This window comes from Trichechus manatus, unplaced genomic scaffold (assembly GCF_000243295.1).
Source record: "Trichechus manatus latirostris isolate Lorelei unplaced genomic scaffold, TriManLat1.0 scaffold00001, whole genome shotgun sequence".
Taxonomy (NCBI): Eukaryota; Metazoa; Chordata; class Mammalia; order Sirenia; family Trichechidae; genus Trichechus; species Trichechus manatus.
In genome coordinates, this window is record NW_004443937.1 from 9,211,402 (window position 1) to 9,234,405 (window position 23,004).

The 23,004-nt window shown below is 44.2% G+C and overlaps 1 protein-coding gene across 2 annotated transcripts in view; it reads right to left on the minus strand.

The window, feature by feature from the left end:
• The window catches only part of SRGAP3 (SLIT-ROBO Rho GTPase activating protein 3), a 301,121-nt gene extending 293,216 nt beyond the window's left edge, over positions 1-7,905 (minus strand). For both annotated transcript variants that reach the window (XM_004368295.2, XM_004368294.2), the window contains exon 1: positions 7,498-7,905. In XM_004368295.2, the coding sequence (XP_004368352.1) occupies positions 7,498-7,564 (67 nt within the window). In that variant the 5' untranslated portion in view covers positions 7,565-7,905. The remainder of the gene's footprint in view (positions 1-7,497) is intronic.
• Between the last annotated feature and the right edge of the window lie 15,099 nt (positions 7,906-23,004).

A 23,004-nucleotide genomic window follows, 5' to 3' on the forward strand; every position in this document is an offset into this window, starting at 1 on the left:
AATCGTACCTGTAAAAAATGTTGAATTGGAAAATATTTATTATATACATATATATGTATGTATACATATATAATATATATGTACACATGACTTTTTTTACCACAATAAAACAACACAAAAAACTGAATAAGTTTGAGGAAATTTTGTGTCCCCTTCTTGGTGATTCATACTTCACATATTAAAAGCTCCCAGAAGTTCTGTGGGAAACAAACCTAGTTAACTCACTTTATCCTAGAATGTCCAAAATCTATTTGACCACAGAACTTTTTTTTTTAATTGAACACTTCTTTACATCCATCTCATGAAATACACTTCAAGAAACATAAACTGGCCTAATGATTCAACAGAATACGACAAAAGCCCCATCCCTGGCCAAATGATATACAAGTCATCAGGAATTAATCCTTTCCAACTGAAATCAAGCCCAGAACACAGCTTCCTGGGTCCTATATTAGTCCAAAAGTTCTCAAGCTCAGCACCTTTAAGAAGTTAATGCCTGCCCGATTCCTGGCAGCTATACAGGAAAGGTCTCAGTTTCCAGAATCAGCCTACCTCATCCCCTCCTGACCTCTCCAATCCTTACCCGGCCATATCCTTGCCTCATCCTTCTTTCCAGGGTACCACCTCAGCTCTGCTCCCTCAGGCAACTATCACCACCCAGGCTTTCCCACCCACCACAGCCATTCAACTCAACCAACATTTACTGACCACCAGCTAGATGCCAAGCATTAGGATACAGCAATGAACTTAGCAGATACAGCTTCTGTCCTCATGGAGAAGAGTCTAGGACTAATCTGAAAGCCAGAGTCTCTCTCTGAGCATCAGTTTTTACATCAGAAAAAAAAAAAAAAATGGGAGAGTTGGACTTTATGACACCTAAAATTTCTGGTTCTGAAAATCTGTATTTCTGGGTAGGAGGAGGAATGGGCTGGCGAGAGGTAGGGCTGGCAGCCCCCATCAGCATCATGCAGGGAGTGCTTCCAGTGGGCACTTTTCCAACAAAGACTCCCTGGGATGGGAGTGAAGGGATATGACGTGGCCTAGGTAACATCCAGTGGGGACTAGGAGAGGTTGGATTAGAAGGAACATGGAAGTTTTAGGAAGGGTAGGATGTCAAAGATTAAGACTGGTCCCAGACTGGGTCCCCACAAAGGAACCCCTGGTTACACAGCCATGTTGTCTTGGTATGCATCTTGCTTTCCTGTACATCTGAATATTAGGAAGACCAGTTTAAACCCAAGCCCTGCCCAACAGTCACTGTGTAATCTGATGCAATTTATTTCTCTGAACTTTAGCTTTCAGTCTATAAAATGGGAATAATGACTATCTCACAGGGTTTTTGGATCATAAAGTGAGATGCCCCATACATGGCCAAGATATATAAGCTAAATAAAAATTCCTTACCTCCCACTGTTAAATACAGCTGTGTAGCCTGAAGCATAGCTTGTAACAGTCACCAAATGAGTGAATGAATGAATAGTGGTTGCTGCAAATGGAAGATCATCCTTAACACACAAACTCTGGTAGTGAAAACTCCAGAAATGGTGAATATGGACCCCAGATCCACTGATTCCCCAGCCTGGAAGAGGCCTGCAGTAAACGTTCCTCAGACTGCACCCCACTGTGACTATCACAGGTACCACCTTCTCAAGGACCGTTTGCTTTCAACACAACCAAACCAAAACCAAATCCATTGCTGTCAAGTTGATTCTGACTCATGGCGACCTCATGTGTGCAGAGTAGAACTGTTCTCCTTAGAGTTTTCAAAGCTGTGACCTTTCTGGAAGTAGATGGCCAGGCCCTTCTTCCCAGGCACTTCTGGATGGGTTCAAACCACCAACCTTCTGGTTAGCAGTCAAGTGCTTAACCATTTATACCACCCAGGGACTCCTTCACAGCCTTCACCAAATCTCCACTTATAAATATCTCCCGAACAAGAAATCTAGCACCATGAAAAATACTTCTTTTCCCAATAAAACTCCTACTTTCAATGGAACAGAAAGTATAGGTGTCAAAGAAAATAACTGCTTGAACTATGAGTTATAAAATTAAAACTTCCCATTAGTAACTTATCAGTCACTCCCTCAACCAATCATGTGCCAAGCACATTAGGGAAACAAAGATGATCATAAGCATCTCCGCCCTCAAAGCTCATGGCCAAGGTTCTAAACACAAAATTGCAATAAAGGATAATAAGGTCCAGAATAGCGGGGCAGATATGAGGAAACCACTAATTTTGGCTAGGAGAGGTGAGAAGGCATTATGGAAGAAGGTATTATTTGACAAGGTTTTAAAGGATGATCAGGAGTTGCCCAGGAAAAAAGGGGAGAGGGCATCTTAAACAAGATAAAGTCTCAAATGGGGAATGGTATGGAAGTAGGAAAGGATATGGAGGATTCAGAGAAAAGGGATTGGTCTAGTGTGGTTACAAGAACACAGGCCAACTATTACAGTGAAAATGACTGAAGATGAAACAGGAACACTGGATGAGGCCCAATCACCAAGGCCTTTGATGGACTTCAACTTGTAGGCCAGAAGTTGCACACTGGTGGCCCATGATACTGCCCTACCAGTGTACTTGTTCAGCCAGTATAGTGTTTTTAAAAATTTGAGCCAACATTTAAAAATCAGGAGATTTTGTTTAAAATTCAGATTCCTTTGAAACACTGAAAGATCTGGCCACTCTGGACTCACATTCCTGCGTGGGAAAAACAGATGGGAACTAAGCAGTGGTTGCCTCCTCTAGATGAGCTCCCCAATTGGCCACAGTCCCCACCACTCCCCACTGTTTCCCCAATCCAGCTTGCTTTACTCATTTGACTCTACGAGGGTTCCTAACGAGGTTCTTCAAATCACTCTATGGCATGTTCTTTAAGACTAAGCTCTTTTGGTCCTCATCTGGAAGGTCTGTATTTGTTTTCTCCTCCCCCATCCCCCCGCAACTTTCTCATTTTATCATCATATTCCAAGAAAACTCTTAGAAAGCACAGAAGGTATCATATACTTTGCATTTCTCACAACACCCAGGTCAAGATTAAGTACAAAGTAAATAATCAATGTTTGTTGAATGAATAAATAAATGCATCTCTGTGGTCTTCCTCAATACCTGCTCTTCTTTCCTGAAATTCTAGACTTTTGCTATCAAGAAGATGGCCTAAAATGAATATGAATGTGTAATAAGAAATAAAACACTAAAGCTAATCACTGCATTTCTATTTCAATTTTCTATTAGGTTGAAATGGAAATATGAACTCTGAATAAATGCAGAACAGACCATTATGTCTGACAGCAAGATGAATTAGAGCCAGGATACTAAGAAGGCCTGCAAACAAGATCACCAAACACTATCAGCGATCTTTGAGGGAACTGTGGAGAATAGGATAGGTGCCAAAAAGCTGGAGACGGGCAAATGCTCTTCTGATTTTCAAAAGGAGAAAGAAGTTATAGCTTGCCAGCTACAGACTAGAGAATGTGATGTCACTCTCAGGCCATGTTCTTGAACAGATTCATAAAAGGGAGACTTGTGAGCACCTAGGACAGGAAGCAATGTCCACTTGGAGCCAGCACGGGGGGTTACCAGGAACAAGTCATGTTAAATTCATTTCAGTTTCTTCACTCTGACAAGCTTCCTAGCCTAGTAGATTGGCGAAGTATACCAGATATAATATATATGGCATAATGCAGGAGTGGGTAGTGAAAGAGCTGATTCAACGCTTGGGTTATATTAATGAGAGCATTAGGTACAGCATAAAGGAGGTTATAGTTCTTTTCTTTCTTTGACCACATCTAGAGAATTGCATTTAGAACTTAGTAGCATTCTTCGAGAAGGATACTGATAGTAAAATCTTCTGGAGCTCAATTCAGCAAAAACTATTTAAAAATCTAAAGCTCTCATCCAGATTTCTGGCATCTGTTGAAAAACTGAAAGATCTAGCTGGGCCTACATTCCCACATGGCAATAACTGGTTGAACCCAAGTAGTGACTACCCATTCAGATGGGGTATGTACTTTCTTGTCCACCAACCCCTCTCATATTGCCCTCACTAAGGTAGTGGGTCGACTGCCACAAATTATCTCACTTGTCCAGCTTCACTTATTTATTCTATTTGCCAAGCACCCTAAGGCATTAGAGTTTGCAACCCAGGGTCAAGTGGATCCAAAAGGAAGTGAAGATGGTAAGTGGTAAGGAATCATCTTACATGAGGAAGTGAGGATAATCATAGTCCAGGACCTATAATCTGAGTCTCTAAATACCCAATGGGCAGTCATGGAGAAGAAGAGCGGCATCTGTCTTGTTCTATGATGTCCCAAGGGGCAGAAACTATAGGACCAATAGGTAGAGTTGTTGTGTGCTGTCGAGTCGATTCCTACTCATAGTGACCCTAGATGACCCAGTAGAACTGCCACACAGAGTTTCCTAGCTGTAATCTTTATGGGAGCATATCATCAGGTCTTTTCTTACAGAGTGGCTGATAGGTTCAAACTACAGACCTTTCAGTTAGCATCTGAGAGCTTAACCGTTGCACCATAAGGGCTCCTTTTTGGTGGAGTAGAGACACATTCAACCTAACATAAGAAAAAAATGCTTACATTAGCCAGAGCTGTCCAAAGATGGGTATGTGGGCTTGGGAGGTAGTGAGTTCCCCATCACGGGGGATGTACAAGCATATAGTATACAAACGCTTTGTAAGTACATAACCAAAGGGTTTCAAGTATCCAATAAGGCAAGAGAAGGCATGAGTCTAGAAATTTTTATAATAGAAAAAATGATATTTTAAAATACTTCTCTTTGTTAGGTTAGTAAATTCTTCAAACAGAAATAAAAAAGAGTAAGTCAACAAAGCACTCAGCATCATTTTTAAAAACCAAAAGTTCCCTTGACAAAATTAACAGAGTGCAAAATCTAACTAGGTGGAGTTTTTGCACCAAATTGTCCAAATGATACCCAAGGAGAAAAGTAATTGGCATCACGCGTTATTTTCAGTGATTGGTCAATCGTTCCTCCAAGGCAAGCAACAAAGCCAACGGGATGAAAGTAAGAGGGTAAACAATGGAGCTCCATCAAGATGCAGCCAGTCTCCACCCCAAAACTGCCATCTGCTACTGACATTAATCCTTCAAGGGGCAGCTTCAGGCAAACAATGTATCAGGGAGCACTGTGCCTGGAAGGAAACCAAGAAAGGAGCCTTCACTTTCCCAGCCTTGTGACCTTGGGCAACTCATTTAACATCACTGGGCCTCAGTTTCCTCACCTCCAAAACTGAGCTCCTAACAACCCTTTCCGTACACTGTGTGGGCCAACAGTAAGAATGTCTGGGAGTGAGCCATAGACGATGTAAAGACCTGTACACACATCAGTAACTATGAGGATTAACACATATACAACTGTGAAAGAAGAGATTTCAGACAGTTTCAGGCACAGTAGTATCCTGGCCTAAATTCTGGAGGTCGACTCTCAGGGGATAAAATTAAACTTCTTTAACCAGAATGCAGAGGAACTTAGAGTCTGGAAGAGACAAGATCATTTGGACAAATTTCCTGATGAAATTCATTACCTTGTATTTGCTAATGAGTTATCAAAATAAAAGTGAAAGGTAAAAAGTAATAGAATCAGCCACAGCAATAAATCCTTAATTGATCCTCAAGTAAAGTTCACGGGCCCAGTGATAGCCATCCTTCAAAAACGAGACAAGCTCATTTCCCAGCAAGACAATGCTTACAAAACCCAAACTGTTCAAAACGCAACATCTCCTCTATTTCAGCATTTTTTTCATGAGAACCTCAGTTTTAGAAAAAAAACAATCAGCCAAATCAGTTCTATAAGACATGAACTCCCTAAAAAGTGCATAATCAAGGACTGACACTGGGTTTTTGTATAGACCACAGAGCAAATTGGGTGAATTCAAATCGCTGATCAATAAAAGGCAAGCTTGCAAATTTTCAGCAACTCTGAAGTATCAAAAGCCACTGTTTTCTACCTTGAGCTGAAAACTAAAGAGGCAGCAACTGGGAAGAGAAGGATTTTCCTGCTCATTTCACCCTGGGGTCCACCCAGAGGTGATCAGCATGCCGGGTTTGACCAGAACTAAAAGGCAAAAAAGACTGTTGGCGAGACTGGGAAAAAACAAAGGCATCCCCTGGCTACTGCTCTCCCCTCCCAAAGTTTCCCAGGCATCTGAAGTGTGTACAGCAGCTGCGGACACCCAGCCTCCTGCAGTGCCTGGGGAGGCCACCCCACTTCCTGGGCCATTGAGTCTTCAGCTGTAGCGGCACCCGGCAGCAGGTGAGGCAACCTCAGGTCGTCTAAGCCCCAAATAGCCAACCTGCTTAATAGTCTGTACATGACCTCAAGGATGAGCCTGAACCTCCCGCTGAAGATGTATTTTGTCTTGACTGTATGAGAGAGAGAGACCACAACACACCCCCGTATCACAGCAAGGAAGGACTGATCAGAAAGAAAACAGACGGGAAGAGGCATGGGCCCAGGCTTCCCTGAACATGCATACTCGGAGAAACGGCGAGCATGGTGAACAATGTTTTGATGTTTTCCCTGCCAAAGCTGAGCCCAGAACCGGTGTGGGTGGGAGAGGCGCCCCTCTGGCCTGAATGAAGCGTCTGCCTGCATTTCTCTACGTGACTGTGACCGTTTTCCTATTTTGCCTTGCTAGTATGGCTGGAGGGAGTTGACCGCTGCAGTAAGTGTGGACCCGGTGGCACCAAAGCTGGAACTAGCAGCCAGAGGTCATCTCACCCTCCTGGCAGGCTTCCCTACAGACTGCTGAAGCCAGGCAGTGCCTCCGAGCCTGAACGGCACCCGAGCGGTTTGCCTTGAATGAAGGCTGCTGGCCCTAAACGTTACTGCACGACTGGGCTCAGTGCCGCACACCACAAGATAATACATTTCTGCACTGACGCCTTCCTTCTGCCTAAATGCCTGCATTAATTTGGATCAATATGCCCCATAACAGTTCATCCATGGCAACCCAGGCCAGCTGAGACATCGACAAAGAAGTGCAGCCCCGCGATGCTGCCTCCCTGTACACATGCATGTGAATTCCAGCCCAGAGAGAGAGGCGGAGACAAAACAACAACAAAAACCGACAAGGGGGGTACAAGATCTGTAAAAAATATCCATCAATATCAATGGGCTTTTACCATCTGGGGGTGGGGGCAGTGAGTGTCAAAATGGCCTTAGAGTGACATGTCACTGCCAAGATGATGGAGTATCAGCGACACTCCTAAAGTCGGCTGTAGGAGCCTCCTCACACACCTGCAATGCAGTGATTACCGCCCGTTCTATAATCCATACTCCCAGCCCCAGCGCTATCTGCAGCGGAAACCAGTTTGGACTTGTGCGGCTGCCACCGTTCCTCCTCACAATAAGATTATTGATGCATAACAACATTTCATGATGGCAGGGAGGAAAAAGGAAGGGGGAAAAAAGGCAGAGAAAAGGGAAAGGGGAGGGGAGGGAAAACTCCCCAGCCCGCATCTCACCTTTTATTTGGGCTTCATATTCAGCAATGATCTCTTTGTCTTTCTTGAACTTAGTTTGAGATGACATCTTCCGTGGCCAAAGGGACTGGCAAGCTGTTTGATTTATTTCTCCTTTTCTTCCTGAGTCCTCTCTAGAGCCCTGTTAATCACACAGCTCTGGTTGATTTCACAGGTTTAAGGGCTAATCTCTTTTACTTGGCTGCAGAGTGGAGGAAAAAAATCCTTCTCCTTCTGGGAAGAAAATTCTCTTTACTCGCCGAAAAATGGCTCTGATGGCTTGCTCTGGTCAGCTCCTCTTGCAAAAGGAGAACCACCCTTTTAATACAGCAACCTGCCCTAGATTTTTAAGATTTTTCTTCCAAAAAAATAAGAGCTCAGAGCACTCACACACTTGCACACAAGCACACTCATGCGTGTACTCGCACTCATTCGGACACACGTACACACAGTCACAGCGTACACACACACCCTCACTCACACACGCACACACACTTGCTCGCTCACTCACTCACACACACACACACACACACACACACACAATCCACGAGAGGCGCCTCCTTGGTCGTGCAGGCAGCCCCGGCGGCTTTCGAAGGCTCTGCTAAGGAGATGGTCAGGTTGCCAAAGTGCCGGTCATCTCGCATCCTCCCTCCCTTCGGCGCCTCTGGTCTGATGTACAGTGAGGATCAAAGCCAGGAGAGCGAGATGGAAGTTTTCCTGCTGCAATGCTTGAGCTCCGGTGAACCCAGGCTGGACTGCTCGCCCTGCAGGGCTGGCTGAGCGCTCCCCCACCCCTCTCGTCACCAGGCTCCACCTCCTGGATTTTATAACAACTGACACATTGTAGCCTGCAGGAGAGCAGAACTCACTGCAAGCAAAAAGGGGAAGAAACATTCACAAAAGAGAAGACAGCAGGAAAAAAGAATCAGGTTGGGAAGGCCTGAGAAGCCCTGCAAACTCCAGTAACAACTCTTGTAGACATTTTTCTTCCAAAGGTTCACCTTTTCTTTGCACCATGCAATTTAATTCAATTTCTTGCAGCAACGGCTATGTGACAGTTTGTCACTCTGCCTGTCTCTAACAGAGGGCCTGGCCCATGTAGGGATGCACATTAATATTTGAGCAATTACTAGGTGGCAGGGACTCTGTCAGCCAGGCATTTTAGACACACAGCATAGCAAAGAGGTTGAGAACATGGGTGCTGGGTCAGTGGCTTGCGGGGTTTTGGGCAAGTGAAAAATACACTGAGCCCCAGTTTTCCCACCAGTAAAATGGACTCTCTTTGGAGACTCTTTCATTTATTCTTTCAACAAATTTATTTATTCCAAACTTGCTGGTCTGACAGAGACTGGAGAAACCCCAAGAGGATGGCCCCCGGCCACCCTTTAACTCAGTACTGAAGTCACTCCTGAGGTTCATTCACCCTTCAGCCGAAGATTAGACAGGTCTAATCTTTGGGCCAACAATAACACACGTAAGCAACGTGCTTCTTAGCTCAATTCATGCATACGAGACTAAATAGGCACACAGGCCCAAAAACAAAGACAAGAAGGCAAGAAGGGACAGGAAAATTGGACGAATGGAAACAGGGAACCTGGGGAGTCGAGAAAAGGAGAGTGTTGACACATTGCGGGGTTGGCAACCAATGTCACAAAACAATTTGTGTATTAACTGTTTAATAAGAAACTAATTTCCTCTGTAAACTTTCACCTAAAGCACTATATATATATATAAAATTCAAAACTTCCTATATGTCAGGCATCATTCTGGGCAGGGGGAGTAACAGCAGTGACCAAAATAGGCAAAAAATTTTTGCCCTCCTGGAGCTTACATTTTAATCAGGGCAGGGTCTCCCTGTCAAAAAAATCTGGGGAGTCACCACCATTTGTGTTAATATTCTCAGTAAGAGCATCCTTGAAGCACAACTCATAATAGAATCTGAGCGGTGCCTCCTGAAGTTGTGTAAAGCAGGAGACCCTGGGAGAAGAAGACAAAAATAAAAATATAATGAGTAAATTATATAACATGGCAGAATATAAGTGCCACAGAGAAAAAATATGGCAGGATAAGGGACATCAGGAATAACGGAAGCATTTGCTATTACAGCTACCATTTATTGAGTGCTTACTATATGCCAGGCAGTGTGCTAAGCTTAACCATTATATTACATATGGAGCACAGTTCTGCTCTGACACACATGGGGTCTCCATGAGTCAAAATCAACTTGACAGCAATTGGAACTGCAACTGGAATTATTATTATATAATAATATTATACAATATTTTATTATATAAATTATACCCCACTATATCCTCCCAACAACCTAACAGCATAGGTTAAAGTATTCTTCTTTCACAGATGGAGAACTGAGGCTGAGATATGGGAAGTGATTACCCAAGGACACATTCAAACCCAGGCTGCCTGATACCAGATTTTGTCTATGGAAATGCTCATGCATTCAAGATAGAATAAGATTTGTTCTGTAAAGAATAGAATCAAGCACTATAGGCCCACTGGCCACTGGGATGTCACATATTCAGATTTTCACTTACATGTATTTTCTGCTGAGTATGGTATTTTCAGAGCCCTGGTGGCACTGTGGTTAGGCGTTTACCTGCTAACCAAAAGGACTCCAGTTCAAATCCACCCTATGGGGCAGTTCTACTCTGTCCTATAGCGTTGCTGTGAGTTGGAATTGACTCAACGACAACAGGTTTATGATATTTTCACACTCAAAATAGGCATAGTCTGCAATTTGCCTTTTCCAAGTATATTAAGTATTTATATACTTCTAAGTATATACATATATACTTTTCTAAGTATATAAGTGTGGTGTAGTTAATTACTTAATATGGCCCTTCTAGCCATAGTCTTTGTGACTCCCACACAATGACTGGGTGGGACTATGCAAATAAGGTGTTTGCAGACCACCAAGGGGATTGGACAGCCTGCTAATAATGCAAATGAGGTGCATGGAACGCTTGTGGGAGTGGGTCCCTGCACTGAGAACCTCCTAGACCCAGGAGACAGCACAAGACAGCAGGAAGCAGCAGCAGAGAAACAGTGACAGCAGAACCAGGAGACCAGTGCGAGATGGCATGGTAGGCTTCCCGGCCCACAGAGGTAGGTGGCTAGAGTGGGTGTGCCGACCCACAGAGAGAGCTGAGCGCATTCCGGCAAGAGGCTTCCTGACGGAGTGGAGTGCCTCCAGGCACTTATCAGAGGATCTTTGTAACACTTGATTGAGCAGGGCTGAGTGCCAAGGGCCAAGAGACGGAACCTGTCCTGATGGGGCTAAGAGCCTGTCCTAAGGGGGCCAAGAGGAGTTTGTCCTCCGGAGGATGAGAGGAGCCCTGCATGGCCGAGAGGAGCTGAGAGAGCTGTCCTTCACTGAAGAAGGAAGACTCTGCCTACGTGCTTCCTGATCCTGATCCCAAGTTGTAGCCTGTTGATCCTGATCCCGAGTTGTAACCTGGTACTTCCCTAATAAACTCCATAACTGTTTAAGTATGGTCTGTGAGTTCTGTGTGGCCATTGCAAAGAATTATCGAACCCAGCAGAGAAGTAGACAGTGCCGTGGGAGGTATAACTGATGTCAGAAATGGTAAAACAATTGGAAGATAGAGGCATGTTTGATTTCCACCTCATAAGAATCAGCCTTGGGCTGATAATCTTGATTTTCTCTCCCCCACCTTGTGAAGTTAGACAAGGTCTGACGCCATCGTGCCATTTTTACAATAAGTATCATAGGAGTCCCTCAGTGGTGCAAATGGTTAGCTCATCAACTACTAACTGAAAGACTGGTGGTTCAAGTTCACCCACAGGCACCTTGGAAGAAAGGCCTGGTGGTCTACTTCTGAAAAATCAGCCATTGACAAACCCTATGGGGGCACAATTCTACTCTGACATACATGGGGTTGCCATGAGTGGGAGTCAACTTAATGGCAAATGGTTTTATAAGTATTATAAATATAATAAATGATTTGACTTGGGCTCAGAAATGAATAGGTTATCCACGCCAGCATAATGGGGGCAAATAGCACAGCCATTGAGGCTTTCTAGAGAAGGTGGTGGTTGTAATGGGTTTCCCCAACAGGCATGGGGAAGAGAGAGGGAATACAGGGTATTCTTATAGAGGGAACAGCATGAGCTAAGGCCTTCAGGTGGGAAAGCACAGGATCTGCTTGGAGAAGTCCAGTTGGTGAATCATGGGGCTTATTAGAGCATCGTGATGGAGACAAGAGGTTGCAGAGTTCATAAATAGATGTGCCAGGCCCTCAGTCATTGCCATCACCTCCTGTTCACCTTGCCCATGGCATGCTCAGGCCCTCTATTGTTCCCATCTGACTAGTCTAAACATGTTACCTGAAAAAAACGTGCTCAGAGATTGGCATCCCTGCCTCAAACCTAGATTCTTGAAATAAAATGGGAGTTAATATCACACATCTTAGAGTTGGGCAAACTGGATTCCACACCTGGCTCTGCCATTAATGGCCCTGAGAACTTGAATAAAGAACTTAACCTGCTCGTGTGCCTATTTGTGGCACTGAATGCAGTAAATGTCAACTATTCTTACCATTATTAACATTTTAAATCCACAGATATTTCCGGAAGACCCACGTGTAAATCACTGAGGCACAGAAATATTATCAAAAATCATATGAAACTAAAGTAGGGTATGGTATGGTGCTATGTGCTAAACGTCAGAAGGAGCTGGATTATGGTGATTCAAATTGTGGCTCTGCCACCTACCTGCTCTGTGATGTGGTGGTGGCGGGGGGGACTTTGGTAACTTCTGTGCCTTCTCTGAGCCTCAGTCTCCTCATCTGTAAAACGGGGGTGATCTCATCCACCGCATAAGATCCAATGCGATAATGGATTTCATGTGCCTGGCATATAGCAGATCTCCCAAGGATGTTATTTCCCTCTTAGGGTCCAGCCAAGCTGGGTCTAAGATCTGAGCTGGGGCTCCACAGACGCTTGTTTTGGGAGCAGGAAGAGAGGGAAGAAAAAAAGGTTGTGCCCCTAGCAAACACTTTGCACACCATCAACACACATCATCCTGAATCCTCTTTTCCCAATAAGAGTGTGACCTCGTCAGGCCCCCTGGCAATTGTCCAGGCCCTGTCCCCACCAATCCTCCCCACAGCTCACCCCAGTCTCCCAGCTGCCCTTCTGTGACACCTTCCTCCACAGGGCTACTTCTTTCTTGCTGTATGAAAACCAATTGCTATTCCTAAGGTTTTACCGTTCCCATGATAGTAACAGAAACTAGATTTCTCTCCAAATAAACCTGGTCTAACAAGAGCCCTGGTGGTGCAGTGGTTAAGCACTCAGCTGCTAACCGAAAGGTCGATGGTTCGAACCTACCAGCCATTCTGCTCAAGAGAGATGTAGCAGTCTGCTTCCGTAAAGATTAGAGCCTTGGAAACCCTATGGGGCAGTTCTACTCTGTCCTGTAGAATCACTATGAGTTAAAATCAGACTTTTGGTTAAATGTGGTTTGCAGCAGGGGAGGGGCTCTATGGTGTGATCTGATCTATGCCAACCCCTAAGGATGGGAAGATGCCCTGGAAGGGTATGTTCCCTCTCCCTCGGGTTCATTTCCTGAATTTGTTTAGATATTTCTGATTTAGGCTAAGAGTTAGTATTTATTAAGCCCTTGTTTCATGCAGGCACTGGGCCAAGCACTCTGTAGATTTTACCACCGACATCTTTCTACAACCCGATGAGTCAGGTGCTAAAATCAGCCCTGCTTTACAGAATGGGAAACTGAGGCACAGAGCAGCACAGCAATTTACCCCAGGTCATGCAATTCGCAAGGAGGCCTCATCTGACTGATTTCAGAGCCCAAGGATTAATCAGTACACTATCCCAAAGGAATCGAAGAAATAATTGCTGTTAAGTTTTAACATATTTTTTTAAATCTCTATGATTACATCTGTTTCAATATGGTGTTCAACCTAACGTTTACTATTAAAAAAAGAATTTAGGGTTAAAAAAAAAAAGGAAAACATGTCACAAAGGTCAATTGGTAAGGCTTAAGTTAGAATTACAGCTGAATAATACAAAACCCACTGAACTGGTTTCTTTTCCTGGTAGGAAGAAAAGGCTACAGTTGGAGGAAGTGTGACCAGAATAGTTTTTGGTTTAAGGCGATTTTCTTTTTCTGGTCAAATATGAACCTCTCCCCCAAGATGACTAACAATAGTTGAAATGAATCCTTCATGACATTCTCCAAGTTGTTATCAACTAACGCGTCCTTGCCCAGCTCAGGGAATGAATGATTCTGCCCTTCAATCTCTGCTCTACAAAATGACAGCAACAACAGAACTCAGCTAGTTAGTGTCAGAATTTGATACAATTAATTAATAGTGATGATAACAACATGCCTTGTGTTTATAAGTTGCTTTATATTTCGTATCATTTATTTTGTTTGATCCTCACAATAACCATGGGGGGGCAAGTAGGGCTGTTTTTAATCTCTGTTTTGCAGATAAGAAAATGAGTGGATAAGTAGACGCTTTGATGCGAGAATTATTTTATAATCTCAAGTACAACTATAGCCTTTCTAACTGTGTCACAAAACTCATAAGCCGTGAAAGACTGACAAATTCAACCGTAAAAAAATTTTCTTAATTCTCCTGGGCAAAAATTACCATAAGCAAAGTCAACAGACAAGTGGTAAACTGAGAAACAATGTTTCCAACACCTATCATAGTCCAACAACTTATTTTCCAAATATACAAAAATATTCCTTCAATTCAAACGAATATTTGTACATTAACCACATGGTGGAAACAACTCAATTTCCATCAATGAATGGATGGATAAACAAATTGTGGTATATCCATACAATGGATTATTATTCAGCTGCAAAAAGAAATGAAGTACTAATACATGCTACCACATAGATAAACCTTGAAAACACTATGTTAAGTCAAAGAAGCCAGACAAAAAGGCAAATATTATATGACTCCACTTACATGAAATATCCAGAATAGGTAAATCCATAGAGACAGAAACAGATTAGTGGTTGCCAGGGACTGGAGGGAAGGGTTAATGGGGAGTGGCTACTTAATGGGCACAGGAGTTTCCTTTTAGGGTGATGAAAATGTTCCGGAACTTGATAGTGGTGGTGGTTGCACGATCTTGTGAATGTACTAAATGCCACTGAGTTGTACACTTTAAAATCGTTGATTTTATGTTATGTGAATTTCACCTCAGTGGAAAAAAATACAGTTTTTTAAAAGTTCCTTCAAATCTATGAGAAAAATAACAACAGCCCAGTAAAAAAATGGATAAGGGATACAAATGACAGTTTGCAGAAAAAGAAATACAAACGGGTCTTAAGCATATGAAAAGGTAATCAACCTCACTCACAATAAAACATAAATCAGGCACGGCTGGATCCAGGGGCTCTAACAATGCAGAACACTGTATGTCTTTCTCCAACTCTCCAGTCTACTTTCCTGTCTGGGAGCAGGCTCTCCCTATAAAATGGCAAAGGTGGCCCCAGCAGCTCCGGGCTTACGTCCTCCCAACTTGGCAATCCCAGCAGGAAAGGTGAGGTTTTTCCCAGGAGTTCCAGCAAAAGTCCCAGAAATGGTCAATCAGCCCAAGCTGGGGCACATAAGTATCCCTGAACCAATCACTGTGGCCAGCGGGATGAAATGTTCCACTTGGTCAGGCCTGGATTGTGTGCTTGCCCCTGGAGCTAGGAAATGGGGTCAGCCCCAACCAATCCACAGGGACAGAGAGGTGGGGAGAGTTCCCAGAGGAGGATCAGGGTGCTATTCTGGAAGAAGGAGGAATGTATGCTGGATGCACAAAACCAACACATATCTACTGTGAAAGGATGTGGCAAAGGAGAAACGGGCTTCACAGGAGAATTCCACGGAAGACATAATGATAGCAGCTTGAAATTATCCAACTTTGTTTATAAAACACCTTCTCACACAGCTCTTTGAGGTAAGTTATATTACCCCCATTTTACAGATGAGGAAATGAAGGCACAGGGAAGTTTAATGACTTTCCCAACATCACATAGCTAATAGATGGGAGAGCTGGGCAAGAAACAAGACAGCTGCCACCCATCTGGTGTTCCTTCCCCGCCCATGCAGTCCCCAGACCCTACTGAGATACACACCGGGAACTCACAGGCCTTGGCACATGCCAACTTGGGTTGAACCGGCCCTGCCACACCTGAAAGCTGCTTTCTCGCTCCTGCTCTGCAAGAAAAGGGGGGACATCAGTTCTTGGCAATCAGGACCTGTCACTAACCCTGGGGAGGGCTGCTGGGTGAGGTTGTACAAGTCCTCTGGCTGGGGCCCCAGCAACAGCAATTTATCACTGGACAAGCAGAAGAAAGGGCTTTAAAACACCGAGCCCTTGACTCCATCACCAGTGGAGTTTGCTCACCCCCAGAGATGATGAGGCATTTGGTCCATGGTCTCCGCAGAGTTAGAGAGAACTTTCCTCCCACCTGGAGAGAACTTAGCTAGACTAACACTTCCAGCCCCTCTCCCCAGCCCTCACTCACTTCTCCCAGGGGAGAAGTGCCTTGGCCAATCGGTGAACTGTGAAGAGACCAAGTTCACCCTTTAATCCTGTCTTTTCAGATCTGCCTGCTCACAGGGAGGGTGCATTCTGCTCTGTTCTCTCAGCCTTGGCCTTGAGGGAAGAGTAGCAGGGCCAACTCTGTCCCTGTGGAGGAGACCTGTGATTGCCACAACTGGCTGGGAGAGGCTGTCTAGTTCAGGGATAGAGTTAGTAGCCTTTCAGGACACACACTTCCAGTCTCGCTTTTGTCATTAATAAAGCCTACATTTTGAGAAGCAGAATAGCAAGAATAGATTCTGGGGCTGGGTTTGAAGCCTGACTCTGCCACCCACTGGCTATTGTGACCTTGGGCAAGTTGTCTGGTACCTGGTTAGTGCCATTTAAGTGTTTGTTAAATAAAACCAAATTTTTCATCTGTCTCCTGTATCTACTTTTCAGTTGGTTCTGAACTTAAAAGGAGAAGAAAAGGGTATTACATACTGACCCTATGAAAATCCAACACAAAAGAACTTATATCTTTTTACTTTTTTAATTCTAAGGCCTGGGGTAAGCAATGGCATAGTCCACGGGTACCTTGTCATGTGGCCAAGCTACAAGGACTCAGGTCAGAGCCTGCAAACCAAAAGATGCCTGAATGAGCAAATGAACAAAAGAAGCTATAACAAAAGAAGAGGAACAGAAATCATGCAACAAGAGCATAGGGAGAATGTTCCAGAATCATGACTAAGTGACAGGCTAAAGACTGCTGGAGTCTCAGCCTGCTCACCTCTGCAATGGGAGAATAATACAACTTTTCATAGTTCTTGGGAGGATTAAATAAGATAATGAATGAGAAGCTTTATTACATAGATATCTTAAAGTGACCCACTGGCACTTGATAATAACAAACGGTATAGGGAAAGGAAGTAGCTACACCAAAGGATATAAATAGAAGATTTTTATTAATTCATTTACTCATTCATTCAACAAATATTTCTTAAGCACTTCTTATGGGCTAGGCATTGAGCTAGACACAGTACTGAACCAGACAGACATGGTCCCAACTGGTGCGGAGATATAGTTTAACGGAGGAGACAAACAATTGTTTGCAATTGACCAAGTGTTTCCTGACCATCTTAAGTGCCCTCTGTCAGGTGTTGGGAGAAGCAAGAGATGATGTGACTGGACCAAGATCTTACAATTCATAAATACAGCTGGGCTCTGGCCCCAGGTCATCTGACTATGCATTGAAGATTGTCTCCACTACACCATGTAGGCCATCAACCACCAGTGGACTCATAAGAGATCTAGAGATAGTATAAGAAAGGAGGAACCCAAATTCTCATAGACTCATAGATTCATGTACTCATATACGGGGGTCCCTCTGGATTCACCTCTGCTCTCCGTCACACACCCATGTAGCTCACATACTCAGGATGCTGCCTCCACTCACCACCCTGGAGACTCTGAGAGCACACCCAGTGCGTGGTTCCCCTTGCATCCTGAGTACCTAGTAGAGCACCCACAGGCGAAAGGACTAACACACATTCGCTGAAAGAAACAAAGGGTCACTGATGAAACAGCTGAGACATTTAGAGCTGGAATGGCTCTTAAAGGTTAAATAATCTCACTCTGCAGATGAGAACATTGACTACAGAAGGTTAAGTGATTTGCTTAAGTCAAAACAACCTGTCGGGGCAGAATCACAACCAGGGCCCAGTGCTCTTTTAGGTCTAGTCTCTTTCCACTTTACCAATTTGCCTAACAAGATCTCTGTACGGTAGGTGGGCCTGGGGGTGGAGAAAGAGCAACCTGCATTGTTTAATGCCAATTTGGATGAGTTTGGAACAATGAAAACAGAATAATGAACTAAGCTAGCATAAATAGCAAAACTGTAAAAATGTCATGGTTGCTTTTGCTTCTTTGCTAAATGTTTAACTTGCAAAATGCTCTCTGGCTAGAGAGAGAGAGGAAATCCATTTCAAATTATTGGTTCTCACCTGGTCTCATGTAATGAAGCCTGAAGAATGGTTGTTTCAAAAAATAACAATAATGGAGAAAAAAAGGGTATAGGAAAAGGAAGTAGCTATACCAAAGGATATGAATACAAGATTCTATTAATTCATCTACTCATTCATTCAACAAATATTTCTTCAGTAAAGGAACCCGAGTGGCACAAACTATTAAGCACTCACCTGCTAGCCAAAAGGTTGGAGGTTCAAACCCACCCAATGGCTCCACAGGAGAAAGACCTGGTGATCTGCTTCCCTAAAGATGACAGCCAAGAAAACCCCACGGGGGAGTTCTGCTCTGTCACATGGGGTTGCTATGAGTCAGAATCGACTCAACAGCACCTAACAACAACGGGCTTGACATTGAATTAAGCATAACAGTGAAGCAGAAAGACATGGTCCTTACTGTTGCGGGCATCCTAGTTTAATAAAGGAGACAATTAAACAACTATAATTCAACATGATGGGGAAGTACAGGTTCCAGGGGATTGAACAGTAAGGGCATTTGACCTAGACTTAGTCAGTGCCAGCTTCCTGGGGGCAGAAACTTTCAAGCTGAGCCTAGAAAGACAAAGAGCTGCGATAGGATGTCCAAGAGGGGAAGGGAAAGCATTCTAGGCAGAAGAAGCGCCATGAGCCAAGAATAGTCGGAGCCCAGAGTTCAGAGTGGAGAGTAGAGAGAGAAAAGGCTAGAGGGAAAAGCAGGCAGATTCTGAAGACCCTCCTATACCATGCTAAGTTTGGAGTTTAACCTGAGTTCAGTCAGGAGCCCCTAAAGGGGACTGACCTCATCAGATTCGTCTTTTAGAAAAGGTGACTCCGGTGGCAATGCGAAAAATGGACTAGAACAGGTTAGAGAAAGGCTGAGAAAACAGCTGTGAGGCTGTTAACATTACTTAAAAGAGAGACAAGAGTGGGTTAGACAAGATAATGCCAAGTATCATTGTACTTTAACAATTACCATATTAAGCATTATCTCATTGTATCCTTGTACCAGTAACATCATAAATTAGGTATTATTATTATTGTCCCTGAGGCATTTGTGATCCAGTAGTAGAATTCTTGCCTTCCATGCAGGAGACCAGGGCTCCATTCCCAGCCAATGCACCTCATGCACAGCCACCACTTGTCATCTATCAGTGGAGTTTGCATGTTGCTATGATGCTGAACAGGTCTCAGTAGAGCTTCCAGTCTAAGACAGACTAGGAAGAAAGGCCTGGTGACCTACTTCCAAAAATCAGCCAGTGAAAACCCTATAGATCACAATAGTTCGACATGCCACCAATCATAGGGATGGCCTGGGACTGGGCATCATTTCATTCCATTGCACATGGTGTCACCATGAGCTGGAGGCTGACTCCACAGCAGCTAACAACAACAAAATTATTGTCCCTACTTTTTCAGATGAGGAATTGTCTGATTCAAATTCAGATTCATCCAGCTGCAGAGTACCACACCATGAGTACTGCCGCCCTCTGAGGCTAGCTTCTGCTCTTTGTCCATGATGCCAAGGCCCCATCTTCTCTCACCTGGACACTTTGAGCGGCCTCCTTACTGGTCCCTCTGCCTCGTCTCTTGCCTCCCTATAATCCATGATCAACCCAGAGCCAGTCAGCTTTTAACATGTATATCTGTCTTGGTTAAAATTTTGCAATGGCTTCCCACCACTGAGAATTAAATATACACTCTACCCCGTGACTCTGCGTGACTGAGGCTCTGCCTTGCTCCTGACCCCACTCCTACTGCTCTCCCTCTTGCTCCCTACTCCCAGCTGCACCATCCTTGTTATATTTCTCAAATGCTCCAAGCACTTGCTGTTCACCAAGATCTTTGTGTGACCTGCTCCTCCCAGGATCTTGACTTATGTGTCACCTCCCCCAAGAAGCCCACCCAGACCACCCTATGTATCCATAGGGCCACTTTAGCACATTTCCCCCTTTTGGCACAAATGGTTAAGCTCTTGGCTACTAACTGAAAGTTTGGCAGTTTGAATCCACCCAAAGACACCTCAGAAGAAAGTCCTGGAGATCTACTTCCCAAAAATCAGCCACCGAAAACTCTGTGGAGCACAATTCTACTCTGACACACATGGGGACGCCATGAGTTGGAATCGACTGAATGGCAACTGGTGGTGGTTTTTATTTTCTTCATAGCACTACCACATCTGAAGTTATTTGTTTGTTCACTTAATGACTGTTTCCAGACCCCAACACTCCACCCTACTAGACCAGTATGTCCAATAAAATGTTTTGCAATGACGGAAATGTTCTATATCTATACTGTCCAATCCAGCAGCCACTAGCCAGGTGTGGCTACTGAGCACTTGAAATGTGGCTACTGTGACTAAGGAACCAAATTTTTTATTTTATTTGATTTTAACCAGTTTAAACTGAAATTTAAATAGCTACATGTGGCTAGTGGTTATTGTATCAGACAGAGCAGCTCTAGGCTGTAAACTCCAAGAAGGGAGATACCTTGTCTGTTGCTGTATCCTCAGTGCCTAGAACAGTACGTGACATAAAGTAGCTGCTCAATAAACATTTTTGAGTGAATAAACAAAGATATGAACAAACAAACCACACAATTCCTCAGGCCAGCTCTCTGAGACCTACTATTCACCTCGCACTAGAGGCCTGGGAGCTTCCTCCCACCTCTAGGGGTGGTTTGCTGCACTGATCTTAGGCATTTGGCAGAAACCGCAGGTGCCACAGCCATGGAGTCAATTACCCCCTCCAATGCACTCCATTTGGAGCTGGACACCCCCTGTGAGAGGTGGGACGGTAATGAGGCCTTACCAGGCCCCAGTAAATGCTGCAGCTGTTTCCTATGCAGCCATTTGGGCTTTATGGAATGTGGAAGCAGCTCAGCCTATAAATCCATGTGAATCACTTTATTTATCTATTCCTCCTCCTCCTCCTTTGTTTAATGTTGGAAGGCACAAGGAGGGAGAACCAAGTCAGTGTCAGGTCAAGAGGCTGAATTCAATTAAAGTGTTATTTGGACCCAATCTGTTTTAGGAAATGAAATCAGCATCGGGCTGAATAATTTTTTTTTTTTTTTCTTTTGCAAGCTAGGGTCCCTCCTGGGCTCCATTTAGGCAGAAAGATAATTCAGAACAGACATTCAGTCTGGTCATAGCTCTACTGAGCAAGGACGAGAACATCTACATCACTCCATGGCAATAAGACAAGGTTGTACTTACCCCTGTAATAGCCCCAAATGATGACTGAGGAAGATATGGCTTCCAAAGCCTCTGGAAAACACTGATTAACCTTAATTGTGCCCAGGATCGGATAGCAAGAATGGACATAGACGCTTTGAGATATTAATGTATATGGGACAGAGAACAGAGACAATGGTTTAAGGGATGGGACAAATCCAGATCAACTGCACAAAGGTGGCTCAAGTTGAACTTCCCAGAGACTCATGTCATGACATAGTAATGGATGCTGTAGGGGGTCTGGTTCCCTGGAAAATGAAAGGACACTCTTGAGCCTGCTGTGAGAGACTGAGTTGTGCTTGTATTAAGGAGGGAAAATTGTAAGTGTGACTTCTGTATTTTCCATGGGGCTTGTCTGAGAACTGCCAGTCACGTGGTCTGAGATGCTTCAAGGAAAGAATGTATTATCTTCAGAGTTTAGCAACCGTCCTTTACCTGGGTAAGCCTTTCTGCCACAGTAGGATACAAGAGACAACAGCTAGACCCCTGGGTGTCAAGTGTTGTAAAAACTGTAATAGTAATAATAGTTGCCATTTAGTAAGACCCGACAAAGTGCCAACCTCTGAGCAAAGCTGTTTTCTATATTATCTCGGTGAGTCTTCACAGCTCTAAGATAGTTATAACTGTACCCATTTTACAGATTAAACAAAATGGGTATCCAAAAGGATTAAGTCTTCTGCCATGTTGGAGAGGCCTGTGTGGCAAGTGACAAAGGGAGGCTTCTGGCCACAGCCAGTAAGGAACTGAGGCCCTCCACCAAAAACCCATGAGGAACTGAATCCTGCCAACAACCACATGACTGAGCTTGGATGCAGATCCTGTCCTAGTCAAGCCTTCCGATGACACCTCAGCACCAGGTGACACCTTGACTGCAGCCTGTGAGACCCTGAAGCAGAGGACCCAGATAAGCCGAGTCTCATTCCTGACCCATAGAACCTGAAAGATAATAAATATGTGCTGTTTTAAGTACTAAGTTTTGGGGTAATCTGTTACGCACAACAGATAATGAATACAGTCACACAGCTCATATGTGACTCAGCTCTGATTCTAAATCAGGTCAGCCCAGACCCAGAGCCCACTCATTTTTGCACTGTATTCACGCTGCCTTTCATGTTCTCTTCCTTCCCTCTACCCAAAAGTGCCCTACAGGTGTCTGTTCTCTGAAATAGTCTGATGCTGCCCCTTTTCCTGCCCCCTGTCCACCAGGGATAAGAATAAGACCATGCCCACTCCAGGAGGCGGCACCACAAAGTGGAAAGAGGGTGCAATCTGGAGTGGGTGACTTGGGTTGGAATCACACACTATGTGACCTTGGGCGCGTCACTTCCCATCTCTGAGTCCTCATACGTCATCTCTTGAAAGGCCATTTCTTGTAAAAAGCCTTCACTGTGAAGGCTGCACTCTGAGGATGATTGTGAATAAGGTCCCTTGCCCTCCTCTTGCAGGCTAACAAACATCTTCTCAAAGTAAGAGAGTCAATGGGCATTTTCCAAGGTGGACCAAAGTCAGGCCTGCTGGCCTGGAGTCTACCAATGGATGTAGTGTTCCCCAACAGAGGTGTGTTACGAGGCCACAAAAAAAACCCAAACCAAACCCATCGTCATCAAGTTGATTCTGACTCAGTATGAGGTCACAGGAAGGATTATTGTTTGACCAGACAAGCCCCTAACCAAGCCACCATCTTTTCTTCAAGATGTCTCCCCTGACACTTGTACATCTGTGCCTGCCCACCTAGAC